This window comes from Liolophura sinensis, chromosome 1, assembly GCF_032854445.1.
Source record: "Liolophura sinensis isolate JHLJ2023 chromosome 1, CUHK_Ljap_v2, whole genome shotgun sequence".
NCBI classification, from domain to species: Eukaryota; Metazoa; Mollusca; class Polyplacophora; order Chitonida; family Chitonidae; genus Liolophura; species Liolophura sinensis.
Window position 1 is genome coordinate 69,951,703 of NC_088295.1, and position 17,924 is coordinate 69,969,626.

The 17,924-nt window shown below is 37.9% G+C and overlaps 1 protein-coding gene across 1 annotated transcript in view; it reads left to right on the plus strand.

Annotated features, from left to right (window-relative positions):
• LOC135463626 (serine-protein kinase ATM-like) overlaps window positions 1–17,924 on the plus strand; it is a 48,999-nt gene that overhangs the window by 14,627 nt on the left and 16,448 nt on the right. Inside the window, exons 13-40 of the mRNA XM_064740970.1 lie at window positions 118–225; window positions 666–800; window positions 1,233–1,851; window positions 2,260–2,385; window positions 3,286–3,489; window positions 3,866–4,049; window positions 4,546–4,730; window positions 5,017–5,096; window positions 6,224–6,385; window positions 6,594–6,669; window positions 7,117–7,265; window positions 7,621–7,717; window positions 8,269–8,439; window positions 8,987–9,147; window positions 9,551–9,803; window positions 10,371–10,468; window positions 11,211–11,337; window positions 11,722–11,942; window positions 12,513–12,618; window positions 13,061–13,138; window positions 13,553–13,711; window positions 14,763–14,898; window positions 15,226–15,484; window positions 15,733–15,883; window positions 16,259–16,447; window positions 16,763–16,934; window positions 17,163–17,253; window positions 17,698–17,832. Coding sequence (XP_064597040.1) covers window positions 118–225; window positions 666–800; window positions 1,233–1,851; window positions 2,260–2,385; window positions 3,286–3,489; window positions 3,866–4,049; window positions 4,546–4,730; window positions 5,017–5,096; window positions 6,224–6,385; window positions 6,594–6,669; window positions 7,117–7,265; window positions 7,621–7,717; window positions 8,269–8,439; window positions 8,987–9,147; window positions 9,551–9,803; window positions 10,371–10,468; window positions 11,211–11,337; window positions 11,722–11,942; window positions 12,513–12,618; window positions 13,061–13,138; window positions 13,553–13,711; window positions 14,763–14,898; window positions 15,226–15,484; window positions 15,733–15,883; window positions 16,259–16,447; window positions 16,763–16,934; window positions 17,163–17,253; window positions 17,698–17,832 — 4,632 coding nt within the window. The remainder of the gene's footprint in view (window positions 1–117; window positions 226–665; window positions 801–1,232; window positions 1,852–2,259; window positions 2,386–3,285; window positions 3,490–3,865; window positions 4,050–4,545; window positions 4,731–5,016; window positions 5,097–6,223; window positions 6,386–6,593; window positions 6,670–7,116; window positions 7,266–7,620; window positions 7,718–8,268; window positions 8,440–8,986; window positions 9,148–9,550; window positions 9,804–10,370; window positions 10,469–11,210; window positions 11,338–11,721; window positions 11,943–12,512; window positions 12,619–13,060; window positions 13,139–13,552; window positions 13,712–14,762; window positions 14,899–15,225; window positions 15,485–15,732; window positions 15,884–16,258; window positions 16,448–16,762; window positions 16,935–17,162; window positions 17,254–17,697; window positions 17,833–17,924) is intronic.

A 17,924-nucleotide genomic window follows, 5' to 3' on the forward strand; every position in this document is an offset into this window, starting at 1 on the left:
CTCATAGCCAAAGATTTTTAAAGTTCTGTTACTAAAAATGACTTACATGTGAGTTGAGTTGTTTGTCAGCTCAACCCGTAAATTGTACAATGCCAAAGGGATGTTGGTTTTCATTAGGTTACAGTTACTGAGTCGTCTTCTGAGGAAACACCCTGAGAGTCTTCCCTGGGAGGAAGTGTCATCTCTGCTCCAGACCCTTATCCCTATACTCACTGAATGTAAACGGTATGTGAGGTACAAAGTAGATGTTATGACATACATGACATACATCATGTCTTATTGTGAACAAAAAGTGCTTGCTAAAAGCGTTTTCGGCATGTTGCCTAGTGCTCATGATAAAGTTTCAAAGAGAGAACAGAGACTTTTTATAAAAGTTAGCAACAGAATGAAAACCATCAAGCATAACTGTATTGAGTTCTTGACAGAAATCTGAGAACACAACCTTGTTAAATATCACATGTAACAATCAGTCTTGCAAGAGTTGTTATTGATATCTACATGTTTGTACATGTAGACCCTGATTGAAAAACTGACAGATAGTTTTGGTAACCATTTTCCTGGCCTGATATTAATACCCGTGTATTTTCCTTTCCCTAAATTAAAGCTGTTTAGCAGGTAGAATTAAATGTATTCTCTAGTTGTGGAAATGATATTTTGTTACACAGGAGTGAAGTAGTGAGCTACAGCTTGATGTCTGTGGAGGCATTAGTTCTGGCTGTGGGCGCCCGGGCTGACTGGGCACACTGCAGACAAGACTCTGACCTCACCCCCTGGCACAAGGTCTGGGCAGCAGTCCTTAGGTAGGTAGTCATCCAATACATGTGTCTACAGATATTTAGGTTAATTCATCAATGTTAATTTCGTCAAGAGTTCTCTCTGTCTGAAAAAGATTTCTCAATCTCATATGGGTAAAAAGTTGAGAATTCTTGGAGTTACGAATATTCATGAGGTTAGACCAGGATTTGTATTATTTTCAATTAGACTCAGTGAAGAGATCTGATGGAAATGACAGTTTTCTGAAGACATCATCATTAAAGGACAAATGAACATTATTGTTTTTATGTCTATGTTATTAACGAGAAACAAACATGTTTCATTAACAAAGCACCACACATGGAGTATTGAAAAGGTCAAAAAAAATAAATAGATAAAAGAAGAAAACTGATGCAAAGCAATGATTTCCTTGGAGAAGAGTACAACAGTAAAATATATTTTATCCATTTTCTTGACAGATTGATAAGTCTCCATCATTCAGCAAAGGAAAGCTTCTCAGTTATGTCTGCTCTTATACAAAATCAGCTGATAACACCAAAGAAGGACATGTGGAATTTATTTTTTTGTAACATTTGTACTCCGACTCAGGAAAGTTTGGAATTCTTAATGAACTATCTGAGTTCCCATGACCTTCCTGACAGTTACCAACCCTCTGTGCTGGGTATTACCCAACCTAATGACAATGGGGCCTTCGTCCTGAGAAAGCAGCTTTGTGATTGGCTCTTGGTCAGCCATTCAGATCTAAACGACCAATCAACCAGAGAATATATCGCTTCCAACCAGCGGCTAATTGCTGAGATTTTATCTGCATTGGTATTGAGAGATTGTCGCAAAGGATTTCAACAGAGTGTTAAAAAATTGAAGGGAAATTCTCATGCTACCTTTCGTGAAAATACGGAGCTGCAAGACCTTTATCTGGCATACACATTTAATGATAGGCCAGAGTTTGAACCAGCTTTTGGCACATCTGACTCCTCCTGTGGGCCGACTCTGGCCAGTATTGGTCAGCTGTATGAGTACATAGAGAAGCTGATCAAGTCAGATGTCCAATCTCTGGTGGAGATCACAGAGCATCCGGTAAGCTGACTCAAGTTTCCATGGTACATTTCATCTTTGTATTTGTAGCTAATTTTTTGTAACGTATATTTTTGATTTTACAATTAAAGTTTTAAGTCACGAGGAGCTGAAAAGAGAATTGAATGTTTAGACATTATGGTCTGAAATTTCAACAACATATTGTACATATTTAATAAGATTAATTAAACAGCTGTTGAAATGTTAACGGAAATTTTTTAGACTGTGATATGAAATTTCTGCAAATACTCAATAGATTTAATAGGATAAATTTTCGTTGGAAGGTGAATTAGTACATATTCCTTGAGCCCCCACCCACCAACTTTTCCCCAAAAATTGGTCTGGCATGCTCTAGAACATTGGTGTGATACAGTATGAAGTGATATTTATGTATTATGGTGCACTGAACAGATAATGACCCTGGAGTGGATGACCCGCAGGTGCACCATAGGACTGAAATTTGTACAGAGTCTTTTACAGCTGAAGGTGCTTACTGAGGAGAAAGTGTTACAAAACCCCATACTGGAAGCTGTCAAGGTATAGATTTCTGTGAACCTGAATACTGAGTTTAAATTACAATGTGGACAGAGTAGTTGAAAACATCTGTCGTGGAGGCTGTAAAAATATAGTTAGATTCAGATTTCTGTGAACCTGAATATTCATTTGAGTTTGAATTACAATGTGGAAAAGTGTGTACAAAGTGCTGTCGTGGAGGCTGTCAAGGTACAGATAAATTCAGATTTCTCAGAACCTCAATGTTGAGTTTGAATTACAGTGTGGAGTGAGCAGTTACACAGTACTATTGTGGAGGCTCTAAAGTTATAGCTATATTCAGATTTTTGTGAACCAAAATATTGAGTGTGAATTACAATGTGGACTAAGCAGTTACGAAATGCTGTCGTGGAGGCTGTAAAGTTATAGCTACTGTAGATTCAGATTTTTGTGAACCTTAATTTTTGAGTGTGAATTACAATGTGGACTTAACAGTTACAAAGTACTATTACAAAAGAGCTATATTTACATTTTTGGGCAGAATTTTTTCAGAATATTGAGTATGAATTACAATGTGGACTGAGCCTTTATGTAGTGCTGTTGTGGAGGCTCTCAGTGTACAGCTATATTCACATTTTTGGAACTGGAATATTGAGTGTGCATTATAATGTGGACTGAGCAGTTACAAAGTGCTGTCGTGGAGGCTAATGTATAGCTAGATTCAGATTTCTGGGAATGTGAATATTGACAGAGAGTTACCGTGGATTCTTGCTTTTAATGCTTTTAAAACTGAACATGCTCGAGACCTTATTTTGCATGATAAATGGGTGAAGTCATAAGTGAAATGTTTGGTGTTATGAGGTGGGCAGGAAACCTGTCAAGAAATTTCACTCCATTTTGCTGTGATTGAAATATGTCTTGTGTTTGTTTCATGTGTTGTTACAGGTGCTGTTGAAGAACCTGTCCTTACACTTGTCTGATGTGGTAAAGAAGAGTGGTATTGGTGCTGTGCACACTGTATTACAGGCCCTAGAAGAGATGGCTGGAGTTTGCACAGATGATCCCAGCCAAATTGAGGTCATGTCACAGCTCCTACACACTGTCACCCCAGCCAGGCTTATAGATACATTACTGGAGGAGGCCATGAAAGTATGATATTCAGTTGACAAACCATAGAACAATATTGGCCTGACCAGAATATGTTTTTACCACTCACAAATGTTATATTTGTCTCAGTACTTTTTTTTCATGAATTATATAAAACTTTCATGAACATGTTACGGGTTTTCCAGGTGTGAGGGTATATAGATTATGTTAGATATTAGGCATTGCATTGAAGAAGGCTCTATTTATCAGAATAATGGATATTTAAAATATGTGAAAGTCCCAAGTGCAAATTGTTCTTCTTGAGGTAGAGATCTATATTTAGAGTCTTACATGCATGCAGTGTTTACATGCATGTAACTTACATACATAATAATTTTTTGCAACTTATACTATTGCAGATATATGTGTTTGTTTCTAGTCATCATTGATAAGACAGCACACTGCCAGTAGACAGGATTCCTCTCGTAGCTCCACCAGTAGAATGGCTAGTGTTGTGTCGGATGACTTTGACCTGGGCTTTGACATATCTTCCACAAACACTGAAGAACTAGGCATGGACAGTTCTCCACCGGATCTAGAGGAGTCTGCTGATAAGTCTAAAGGTTTCATAAACTTCCATTCAGTTCATTGCAAATAGTTTTATAGACCATATTCAATATTCAGGGGAGAACACTGTGTTAAGGTACATGCATGCAATTTCTCTGTTAATAGGTGAAAATGGTTTTTAGGCTATATTGAACCTTGTTGCTCACACATAGATTAAAAGAATATTCTCCCCTGAATAGGTGAATAAATTCTATAAAATGCAACTAAAGTTTCATTATTTCAGGCCATCTCCATAGAGGATAATCATAGTGCTTCAGTGTGACATACATAAATGTTGAGCTTATTTTGAAAACTTGAAATTTTTATTTGTTTCTTTGATAAATTTCTTGTTGTTCACAGATGTTCTAGACATGTGCCTAATTTATATGTAAAATCAAAACTGATATAAAGAATAGTGATGATATCACAGAATAAAGATGAGATTAGGAAAGCATATCTCATCAGTCTGGAAGTTGTAATGGATTTTTATTGTATGTGTCTTTATTATGACAGTTTATTGTGCCAGTGTGGTGTCTGCGGATGCTCTCAGTGACCTCCAGCAGGCTCAAGTTCAGGTTATTCGAGTGTTGGTCAGGTGGTGCCATAGCAACCCCACCAGTTTTACTATCAGAGAAAAACTGGAAGACCTTCTTGATGACCCCAAGTTTGACCCAGCCAGAGCTGTTGACGTACATATTGTGAGTACTTATAACCATGTACAGATAACTGCATTCAGAATAAAAATGAGCATGTCTTATTGATAATTTTGTCATTTTATTATGAGAAATAACATGCAGGAAGATGTGGAATTAATATTTTGCAGTAAAGCCTGAAGATAATATTTTGCAGTAAAATCTGTAAATCAAAGGAATATTAGTTGGGTCCTGTATTTGCTTTTGATTAGTGACATATGTTCACTGTTAATGGTATGCTTAGTAATATCAGAGGTATGGTTTTGTGCAGTGGAATTGTTGTATTGTTTAGGTGAGGGAGATTGTCCGTGGGTACACGAGCCAGAATCAGCTGACGGGTGACAACTTACAGAAGATACTTGATGCTTTGAGGTAAGAGTTATAATTCCACGATAATTTCCAAACAGAAATCATGCTATTGCTAAAACATACATTACATATTTGCTGGTGAATAGACTTTGGTAGCACCCGGATTTGATATTTTCAGCTACTTGTCAAACTCTGGTACAAAGTCACCTGCCTGAACACAGAATTACCTGTCCCATTTGTAAGTAGTTCTGAAAATCACTGAAGTGAGTGGTACATGTAGCATGAAAATGCCTAATTATTTAAGAAACCTACATGCAAATTAATTTCAGTACTTGCATATATTGCTTTAATTACCATCATAATGCTTTAAGCTTCAGACTTCTCCTTTTATGTACTGATCTTCATTATTTTTCATGTGGCTTTATCTTAAGTCTTATTGTTTTTACGTAGTATTTATTCTCCGCTCAGTGGTGTTTGAGATAACTAGTGAAAAACTCCCACCTGATGGTTTGAAAACACAGAACTTTTGGGAGTAGTCACAAAGTCTAGTATTTGGAATAAGGTATAATAGATATAATATTATTAAAAAAACTGAATGAAGCATTAACAAACTAGCGTATTGAAACCTGTACTCAGACTTTCGTTCAAGGTTTGACTTCATTATATATTCCAGCAGCGTATTCCAGTGTATGTTATAACCTGTTCAAACTTACCATGTCATAGTTGGTGTTTCTTGTGTTTCAGACAAGTCGTAGTTGGTGTTTCTAGTGTTTCAGACAAGTTGTAGTTGGTGTTTCTTGTGTTTCAGACAAGTCGTAATTGGTGTTTCTTGTGTTTCAGACAAGTCGTAGTTGGTGTTTCTAGTGTTTCAGACAAGTTGTAGTTGGTGTTTCTTGTGTTTCAGGCAAGTTGTAGTTGGTGTTTCTTGTGTTTCAGACAAGTCGTAATTGGTGTTTCTTGTGTTTCAGACAAGTTGTTGTTGATGTTTCTTGAGCTTCAGACAAGTCGTAGTTGGTGTTTCTTGTGTTTCAGACAAGTTGTAGTTGGTGTTTATTGTGTTTCAGACAAGTCATAGTTGGTGTTCCTTGTGTTTCAGAAAAGTCGTTGTTGGTGTTTCTTGAGTTACAGTCAAGTCGTAGTTGGTGTTTCTTGTGTTTCAGACATTGTATCTGGTGTTTATTGTGTTTCAGACATATGGCTAAATGTCATCGGCATGACCAGGAGGTGTTTGTGGTTGTGTTAGACATGCTGTCAGTTCTCATACCTCCACTGTCACATGAGGACTGTGCACTAGATAAGGAGGTGAAGGCAGAGTGTGTCACCATCATCCTCAGGCTCATCTCAGCTTACTGGTGAGTCTGCAATGTTTTACTGATGCAGTGCTGGTATACTGTTTCAAAGCAAGGGGACAGTGACCATTTATCTTTTATTTCCAGTAAGATAAATGGGAAAATTCTCTGCAAGGCTTTTTGGTTTTTAAGGAATAATGATCCCTGTTTACAGTTCTATTGGTTCTGAGAGACAATTGAAAATTTTATTTTTTTATTTCTTACTGTTTAGGAAAATACAGGAAAGAGGAGATGCAATGCACAAAGTCAGACTTGCCCTTGCTAAATGTTTGCAAGCTTTTATTCAAGTAAGTCAGTAGATAATTTCAAACATGTGTTAATATGAAAAATATTTGGTGCTAGGCTTTGAATAATTTGATTAGACCTTCTGTGGGAATACAGAAGAGATGATTCTTGTTCATGTAGATATGGACTTTTAGGTATGTTGCATGCAGTGTTGCGGTATAGTAACTAATATTGTTTCAAGCATAGTTACTACACTGCTACCACTAATCTAAAAGCTTATGTCCATAAGAATCATGTTAAATGCTAAATGCTATTCAAAGATATATCTTCTGTGAGAATACAGTTGCATTTGTTTATTCGCCTGTTTACCTTGATTTTGTTATATATATATATATATATATTCTAACTCAAGGTATTCAAGGTCGTCAGAATACGTTCTGGAGTGAGATAAAACATTGTATAGTATTCATGTAATCTACACTCGTAATCAGTGACTGTTACATTGACAGAGTGGCCTGTGTGCCGAGTTCCCGGTGCTGTGTAACACGTCTGGGGGGTCAGGGGATGAGACAGAGATGCGTGTGTGGGAGGCTTTCCTCTTCCTTGTTAGTGACAACTCCCTACTGGTCAGGTGGTACACGGCCCAGGCTCTCACGTGGTGAGCTGCTCAGTTCTTGATGTCGTTTTGGAGCAAACCCTGGACATACTCCTATAAGTACTGTAGTAATTATTGTGAACTGAACTTGTGAATATTGTGATAGATTGGAAATTGACAGTAGAACTTTTTCATTAATTCACTGCACTGATTCCATTACTTGCGGTGGCAATGTGTCCCCTCCTACATTTGCCCTGTTAAGAAGTCACCATCATTACCCATTGTTTCCTGTCTTCCTCCATATACAGGTACATGTGTGTATATTTATCTCTCTGGCTTATAACTTATACAGTTATGTATATATATATATATATATATACAATATATGTAAGTGAAGTTGTGTCTTCCTTTTTTTCAGTCTTTTCAACCAGAGAAGTAAACAAGATGTTTTGCCAACTCCACACGATGTGTTTGCCAAAATGTATGAATTTGTCCAGGACACTTTATCACTAGAGGTAATCATGAAGTTGTCGGGTCCTTACGCTTTTGTGTGCTTAGGAATGATATACACACAGATGTGATCTGTATGCTTGACACCCTTCTGTGTACAGAACACATGTGCGTAATTGGTCGTGGCTGAGTGGTTAATTTGCTTTCCTTTCAGTCGCCAGGTATCTCAAGACATGGTTTCAAACTAAGTCTCAGCAGAGAATTTTCAAGATACCTCTGCTTTTGTTGTTTTCAAAGCCATGATGCCAGTATCCCAAAGCAGTCTTTGGTATACTGCAATGAAAAGTTCTGTTAAAAAGTTCTTAAATAACATCATTTTAGCTTGTCTAAATGTTGACTTGGAATACACCATTAAACTTAGTTAATACTCACATAGGGTCTTTACATTTCTTAAATAAAAAGTACACTCACTATAAATGGTGGTGGTTTGCAAATCTGTGTATCTAAAGCACCTCTATTAAAATGCTCCCAATGTTTGTTTGCTTTGGTAATTAAGTGCGTAGCTCTGTAAGATTAGTGATAGAAATTGACTGATTTACCATTTCTTTTGACCCAGAGTAAGTTGAACGTGGATGAGCAGGCAGATGAGGCTCTGAATCGTACCTCTAGCTTGCTGAAGGCGCTGGTCAATGTTGCCTGTTACAGTCCTGTGTGTGAGAAGAAAGCTGTCTTCACCTGTGTTCAGCTCATTAAAGAGAAGAACTTTAGTGTGGAACTAGTTAGAAAGGTAGGATTAACCAAGATTTAACCGAGACCATCTGACATATCAAGCTGTTTTATGGTAAAAATGTGCGATAAGGCTAATGTCACTCGATTCTTTGTTTCCTGTCTAAGTGTTTCAGAGAATTGGTGCCAGCAGCAGAGCAAATTTTTTTTTTTTCAGTATGATTATTTTATGATAATGTCATTTTTTGTGAGAATTTCTGTGACAAAAATGAAACATTGAGTTCTGTTGCAGGGCTGAGATTTTATATGGAGTGTGTATGGAAACAGTGCATCATATGTGATAGGCCTAAAGTAAATGTGTTCATACATATAAATGTATATACACTGAATATGCATACATGTATGTTGAAATGTTGGCCTGTTCCTTGGCATAATAACTCATTAACATTGATTCTTCTTTGTGACTGAATGCATGTATAATGTATCTAGGTAAATGTTACCTAGACTTAGTGAAAATGTGATGCATTGGAAGTCGTTTTGTGATAAACATCACAAACATCTGACTGTTGGAAGTGAGGTAGTACATCGATGTTAGGTGTGATTGACAGGGCATGGATCAGGCAGCAGGACAGCTGGGGTACAGAGATGTCAGAGCTTACCTCTCCACTCATCTGCAGTTCTTAGTGTGTCACTGGCTGGAGCTCAATTATGACATTCTGGAGCTCCCACATGAACTGATGAACTACACAACCAGAGCTGAACTCTTCCAGTAAGCTTGTTTTGCATTCTGATGTACATGTAAACTCACTCACTTTATTGATGGGGTTTACAGAGACATATAAAACTGCGTCATGAATGTGTAGACTCACACAAGTCTGACTGTATTAGTGGTCCACGCTATCCTAGTGGGACATCTCGTGAAATCGTTTGGATTATTGTTATTATTCTTAGTCAGCTCATAAAATTGCTATGTCTTGAAAGCTGGTAAAGGCAGTTTTAATAGAAAAGGTAGAAAAACGAAACTTTGCAGTTTTAATAGAAAACATATGAAGCAACTTTTGACGTTTTGTGGTGTTTGCATGGTCAGTCTCATGATTTAGCTGCCATTTAGAATTTTATCGATACTTGGCAACAACTCTTAGCCTTATTGTCATTTTCTTGTTCTAACCTAGGGAGCACTACCATGTAATCTTCCCATGTCTGTTCATGCAAAAGAAGTTTGGAAAAGTCAAGGAGATGTGTACTGAGCTGAATGCTGATTGGTTGAAGCTGGCAGAGGATTGTATACCTGACAGCCTGGTGTATGTTCTGCCAATGTTTGCCCTGTGTAGCAGTGGGGAGGTTGAAAAGGACGAGGCACTGAAGGTGCAATACAGTCAGGCCTCTGCCTGTTATGACCTCCTCCTGAGAGAGGTCACTGATCAGGTATGTCCCCATCCTGCATAGATTTCCTAATCAAAAAATTATGTTTTAACCAGCATGTATGTCTGTCTGTCTGTCAGCAAGTCATGAAAGGATTTTGGTGAATTTTTTTGTGCTCTCGTTTGCATTTTGGTGGTTGCCTAGATGTTGATCCAGGAATTTTTCAATCAGTACTTTATCATTGCTAGAGTGCCACTTGGTCTGTAGTTGGGCAATTTTGTACATTCAGTTGTGTGAGAGTTTAGCGGTCTCAGAGAGCCTTCTAGTTCATACATAAAATGATTGAGAAAAATGCAAAAGATCAACTCAAAATATTGATTAGAAAGTCATGTAATTTTGCTCAGTTATGGAGATCTTCTTTATTGCAAGTCTTGTATTTGGTCTATTTTGTTGACCTCTTTTATGCAGCAGAATTGCTCTCATAACTGCTTTAGCTTGCTCTATGTAAAGAATTCAACAAAATGAAGTAGGCAACTAAACAAACTGTATACTGATAATAAAAGTACATTACTTGTTTTGTAGATTTTTTGCACTGACTAAAAATCCTGTGTTGTGTATTCTAATTTCCAGGTGGTTGACAAGTGCATTGTCTCAAATCTGGACCAGATTGTGGTAAAGATCCTCATGACCTTGTATGACCCAGATGAATCCAACATGGACCCTCAAAGGTGGGAACTGGAGACTCTGTGACACCACTGTGGATACTGTAACAGCATGTTGTTGATGGAAGGGCAGTTACCAGCCCAGTGCTGTAGTGTGTTGTCCTGGTTGGCCATAAGCCCTTGACCAACATTATGAAGTCATTTGTTCAAATAGAGCCCTTCAAATTGTGCTGAATTCAGAAGGTATTTTAGGTAATGGTAGGTTGTGGATATTCCTCATGAATTGTGTCTTGTTTCTCCATCCTTGATAGTTACAGTAGTAAATGAACCATTCAAGGGTATGTTATCACTGCTCTGTGTGAACAGTACATGTCAGAAATAAATGTTATGTCTTTATGTTATGAAAGAAATTTTCCCAAGTGTATGATGTACATACATGTAGGTATAGCCAAGATAACAGGCAAAAGGTTGTATTGCCTTAATGACTTCTGTACCTTTTCATATGCAAATGGATTAGAACTGTCCATTTGCAAGCTAAACTGTAACTTTGCTTGCGTGTTCATATTGTATTGTGTTACAAGTTCAAGCAGGTTTGATCGGTGTCATTTCACTTCTCTTTTAACATGAAATTAAGTGGCTAAAGTGGCTTAATTTTCACGTTCATTACATAACATACAGCTGAAGGTGTGTAATTTGACATACATTTTAGTACAATGTACCTTCATCATAAAATAGATCGAAAGCCTTAAAATTCTGTCTGTATGCATGTGGTATAGAATCCGCTTCAGTGTAAGATTATGTGTTATAGTGAAGCAGACCCGAAACCAAACCCACCGTACTACAGCACTGCTGTCATCATATCCACCCTGGACTACCTAACTCAGAACTTCTCAGGCAGAAACAGGACTTTGGTCTCAGTCCTCTCAAAAATGCAGGTGAGACAGTATTCATTTGTGTTTTGAAAGTTAAGTGGTGAGAACAAGTACTAGTAGGATATTCCTGTAGTAGATGTAACGGAAAGTAAACATTTTATTTCTTGTATAAGTCATTAGTCAAACTCAGACTTGTTAATCATATCTTTTTAAACCCTGATATGAATATTGTTGAGTGTGACAATCAAATAAATCCTCAGATTCAATTTCTTCTCATGTGTCTTGATGTAAATATGATATGATAATCATCTGAGTTGCGCTTCAATAATTCTAATTTTTCTCCTTTAGTTAAATATACAGATAGGATAGATCACAGCAGGTATTATAATCAGATCATTGTTCAGCGTGTAAAATCAGTCCATCAGTTAACCCAGGATTTGTTAACAGGATGCCATTCAGAACATTCTACTGTGCTTGGCTGTCAATGTAGAAAAGGCCAGCAGGTGCTTTGAGAAGCGGCGTGTGTTGCTGATGTACAGGGTATTCATCAGACTGCTCATTAGAGAGTTCCACCAAAAGCTGGGAGGAAGCTGGGCCTTTGTACTGAGGGAGGTGATCTACAGAATGACCCAGATATTCACTAACACCAGCTTTAGACCCCCCAAATGGTATTCTCTTTCTTCGTCATGAATATTTTGTGACATATGTCCTTCAAGAAATGCTTTTGCTTTGGCAAATTCAGTATTTGGACTAAAATATATCAAACACATTTTGCTTTTCAATGTCACCAGCTGTATCTGGTCACTGTAGTATTGGGGGCCTCCGTGGCTCAGTTCGTTAGCGCGCTAGCACAGCGTAATGACCCAGGAGTCTCTCACCAATGCGGTCGATGTGAGTTCAAGTCCAGCTCATGCTGGCTTCCTCTCTGGCCGTATGTGGGAAGGTGTGAAGCAACCTGCGGATGGTCGTGGGTTTCCCCCAGGCTCTGCCTGGTTTCCACCCACCATAATGCTGGCCGCCGTTGTATAAGTGAAATATTCTTGAGTATGGCGTAAAACACCAATCAAAAAAAAAAAAAAAAATCACTGTAGTATTAATATTAAATGAACCTACCTTTAAACATTAGTTCTGTGTTAAAACAAATTTATGGATGGGATGAAAACAAAGGATGGGAATAAAGCACAGTGTATTATCCACATCTGTTCTATTATTATAATCAACTGTACTCACTGTTTCAGGTTACAAGCCTCAGCATGGGAGTCTCAGTACAAAGCCTCCATACAGAGCCTGTGCCTGGACATACTACAGACCATGTGCCAGTCAGCCATGGAGCACTGCCCTCAGGTCAGATGGCTGGTGTTAAACTCCTGCTTGAATGGTCACAGTGGTTCATGGGGTGCAAAATTTTGTCTCAACAATTGTAACAAATGAAGTCTGCATGTAATGTTTGCATAGACAGTGTGATAACAATTTAAATGGTAGGCTGCATTGTATCAAAGATTTTTAATAACAATCTTCTGTGCTCAGTATTGGGGGAAGTAAAGGAACTGTTTGGCTTGTAATCACTGACCAATAGTATGATGATGAACAGTGCTTCGGTGATCAACATTAACAACATGTGATTGCATTGGTAGCTGCTACAAGGACACCATAACCTTACATGATTGACATAAGATTTAATGTGAGTTGAAATCTACAGTAATTATTTTATTATCAAATCAGATCTTTACAAAATTATATATGTCATGTAAAATACCTGAAATGTTGATGTGATGACATTTGACAGGAGCTGGGCAAGTACCTGTCCTGGATTGTGAGTCATCTGGTGGGCCATGTCCATGATGCCTATAATGTAGGGACAAAGGTCAGGTTTGCTTCAACTTTATAAATGTGCCCTTCCTAATCCACTGTATTACAGACAGGCAGAATCCAGAATATCAACTGACTAGTCTGAGACAAAAGATTGGGAAAGTAACTCTCAGATTGATGCCTTGTTTTGGGAATTAGTATATCGATCTTAACCCAAAGTTAACTTATTCCCAAAGTCTTGAAGTTACTCCCCTACTCTTTCACAAACAGATAAATGTTTTTTTGCTTCATTCATTATTAATAAATTAATAACAATGTAGTATTGTATAAGTGAAATATTCTTCAGTACTGCGTAAAATACCAATCAAATAAATAAATTGTGTGTTGAGTGGGTTGTAACTACCATGTCTTGAACATGTGTTGCCATGGTAGTATAATCAGAAAGAATCGCTCTTTATTTTGTGGTTAGGTTGTGAAGATATTAGAGTACCTGTGTGTGGAGAATGCTGGCACCCTCACTGAGCAGATTGCTAGCCTGGATCAGTTCCCAGATGACCCTGCGGTAAAGAACCTGCAGAAAGTCCACAGGAAGCTCAAGTATGCCAAAGGTCCCTATACCCTAAAACAGGTGAATGGTGGTTGTGGTTCTACCAGTGCCCTAAAACAATCCATCCTCTTTCTGTTTACAAACAAACCCGATTGCTTCTTGCATTTAGTAATAAATAACAGACGCTACCTTCGGTTTCATTTTCCATGATGGATCATCACCCAGTCAAGGCCATCTTTTGTCATGCAGCCTGGGGCTGTGAACATGTGTCCTGGAGAGGGGAGCAGTTTTCCTGTGCTTATATACCACAAGCTAGAGGGAACTCCCCACTAGTCTCAGATAGTAGAGAGCAGGACTTTGACCGATACGATTTTAAGTCTCACTGAATGAAGCTGATAGCTTTTAAATGCAATCTGTTAGGACATGTACGTCACCTGAACACAAGGTACACTTCACCCATCACACCCATCACTGGAATACTCTTTTACACATCATTAGAACACCTGCGTTCATATAAATTATGCGGGGCAGACCAGTTGAAACATATGACATGACAATATGGCAGACAATGGAGCCATTGTGTAAGGTTAGGTACCTCTTAATGCTGTTGAATCAATAAATCATCATACAAGAAGATACAAGGTTCCTTCGTGAAACCTGTTCCCACTGGTTTCACTCTAGCTTTTACTCTGAAGGATTTCAGGAAAGGCAGTCATTTCCTTCAACCATGGCCAGGTATCCTCCACCCATAAACCTGACTACTGTAATTCTTCGGCCTTTTCGCATGTTTGCAAGTTCTGTATTCAAGCATATTCTGAAGGCATTATACTGAGTAGACTGATAAAACCACACTTTTTGTCAAGCCATTCCAATTGGCCATTCCAACCAATGTGGTTTTACCTTCAAATTAAAAATTTGCATAAATTTCACTGAAAGTTGCTTTTTCATGTGCGAAAAGACTGAGGAATTAGGGTATCATCGTATGAGAAATATTCTTCAGGATGGCATAAAACCACAAATATTAGAAAACTGAATAATCAGGAAATGGTATGTTAGTGCTGTAATTCTCTGGTAGCATGAACCCTGTTTATTATTGACATGGGTATAGTGATAATGGAAGTATTGTTTTCAGGAGATCACTCACTTCCTGAGTGCAGACATCCATCACAGAGGTGCAACAGAAAGTAGGCTGGGGGGCTTGGAGTTCTTGTATAACTTCCTGACAGCGCATGCCTCGGATCTCTCCCAAATGGTCTCACAGCCTGAAGGTTTGGTGCATAGTTTTACACAACTGGATGTATTGTAAGATAAATGTAATTAGTGGCTGTGGCTACATTGGTAGTTATGTTCATGTAAAACTGTGTGCTTTGTAAATCAGGTCCCAGGATAGCACACCTGAATATGTGCATGATCAAACTTTAATTTACCTGTATATAATATTGAGCATGTAAGGTGTCTCTAAAGGCAATGTCTTCATTCAAAAACTACAAAAAAAAAGGAAATGAGGTCCATATAAACTTCAGGCATATTTTTGTTGAAAAAATTTGTTAGAACATGATTAAATGCACACCTCTATTTTTTGTCATTCATTGCAGACAGTCCAGATAAGAGTCTGTTGAGTCGATTGATCTGGGAACTAGTCTACCTTTGTACCTCCCCAAACAAAAGAGTTCAGACTGCTGCCAGTCAGTGTCTTGGGGAGATTGGGCCTGTGAACCTGGGGTTGGTTTCGAAGCCGGTGTCCCCTAACAGTGCTGCCTTAGAGCAAGCTCTCCTGGAGTATGAACAGTCTCCAGATCTACAGAAATACTGTGTGGTGTTCCATCTTCTGAATGAGTGCCTGACTAATGTGAAGTAAGTTAGGTTTGTTGAGTAATGATTAGATGATAACTGAGAATCATCCATGAATTGGTAGCCTGAGAGGTACCGTGAAGAAATCTTCACAAATATTGTTTAACACCAACTTTTTCAGCTGTTGTATTGAATCATTTGTTGTAATGAAGAGAGGTATAACAAGGCACAGGTGTTTTTAATGGAAGGAAAACGTAGTTAAAGGTTCTGCTTCATTTGTTAGATTTATGTGTTACATTGTGTACTTGCAGTGTTGAGGTGGTGCAGTCAGCCTCGTGTGTGCTCAAATCTCTGCTGGCCACCACCACAGGCCAGAGGTTCTGTGCTGACTACAAAAATAAGCTCACTGACAAGGACTTCCTATTTCACTATCTCCATCCATTCCAAACCAGCAAGAAATCTGTATGTTAAATAATTTCTTTGATATCATTTTTTTTTTGCTAATTTTTCTGTACAAAAATTCACATACATAATTGCATAATTCACAAACCTAACACCAAACACTAAAAGTATAAATCAAGTCATTATTTCTTCCATGTATTCCAAAGTTTGTGATCTGAAATAAGATGTCGACCTTTGTCTGTAGACCTCTTATAAGGTTGACATGTTCTTACAGAAACATTCATGTTGTCTATGTACAAAGAACTTGTATGAATTCAATTTGGTATAGATTTTTTGGCTGGACCATATTGTTCCGAGACATATTAATGCCTATCTGAATGTTGTTTCTTAGTGTGTGGTAATGTTTTTATGATGATTTTTGGATCCATCCTTTAGATTTCTCGGGCCAAGCCCCCTGCCATCCCTCGGAGAACAACCCCATTGAGGTTAGACGATGAGACGCTGTGGTGCCCGAGTGACACTGATCACAAACAGTGGATTATAACTCTAGTTGTCTCCCTTCTTCACTCTAGAGAAGTTAAAGATGAACTTTTGTCTCTCCTTGAGCCAGTTTGTCAAGTAAAGGTACAGCATATTTATTTGTGATAATTAATCTAATCCACATATGTGGTGCCTTAATAGTTAAAATTGAGGGTCACAAAATTACATGGAATTCCTTTTTTTTTTCTTCTAAAAATTCCTGAAGCAGAAGAAGTAACATATATATAAATACTTGAAGATTAAGTTGAAGATTTCAATGCAAAAGAAGTTCACGAACAAAAAACGTATTTGACATGGCCAAATTGTTCGAGTTTTCATGACAAAAAAGATGGAAAGAAAAGTAATTTCCCTGCATACACGTAGCTAAAATATGAGATGTTTGTATTGTGATATTTCTAGGCCAAGTTTTGTGAAGCTGTGTTACCATACCTGATCCATGACATTCTGGTCAGAGGGTCAGAAGAAGAGAGTGCTAACCTATCCTCACAAATCAATAACTTCTTCTCTCTGCATTGTGAACACACATCAACGGAAAATAGCCAAACTTCATCAGCCTCTGCATCTCACAAAGGTAAGGGTTTCTCTGCATTTTTTATGAGGTGGATGATAATTTTAATGGCAAATGTTCTCAGGGTAGTTACTGTGAACTCTACCAGGGATCGCTTCGTGAAACTTGTTCATGGACTGTTTTTTTTCTCCAGTATATATATGTGTGCTCCCTAAATTAACCAAGAATTAACTACATTTCGTGTCATGTGTCAATATAGAGTATGGTAACAAACAACTGTTTTATGTTTAGATAAGAAGTTGATCTGTATGAACAAGGAGTCCGTGAAGGTGTTGTTGTCAGTGGTACAATATCTTCGTCATCAAGACCGAATTGTCAGCAGGTGAGGCCAGTTTATACGCAGTGATTGTCACTTTCTGGTAGTCTTCCTGTTTTGGAACATGACTTTAAATGTGCTGATTTTGTTCTAACCATGTGAACATATCTTTGTTACCAAAGAGTAAAGTAGAGTGTAATAGATTCGGTCAATAACTTGTGATACAGTTATTTGATTTAGTACATCTTTGCAAAAAGTAAGAGAATAAAATCCACTTTGTAAGATGCTTTTCCTTGTTTATATCAGTGACAGGTTGTTTGTGATGTTTAAGTCACCAGGGTTAATCTTTTCATGAACTTGAGATGAGAGATAGTGAGGATGTGACTAAATAAGGGTTGCAGCATAACTCAAACAAAACAGGCAACCATCAACTAAATTCATGTACATGTGACTGTGATGGTAATAATTCCTAAGAATTTATATGTGTATTTGTTTTCTAAAATGGAACAGCCACATAAAGCATACTCCATTTGCCAATAACATGTGGCTGGATGTTGACTATCTGAAAGTGGCTAAGGCAGCCCAAAACTGTTCAGCCTTCTTCACCACTATCCTGTACACAGAAATCTGGTGGGAAATCCAAAGGTGAGTAATCTTTTCCATCATGAAAGACTGTGGCAAGTGGATCTGGTATGGTGATGGAATTCTTTATATATAAGACTATTGTAGAAAACTCT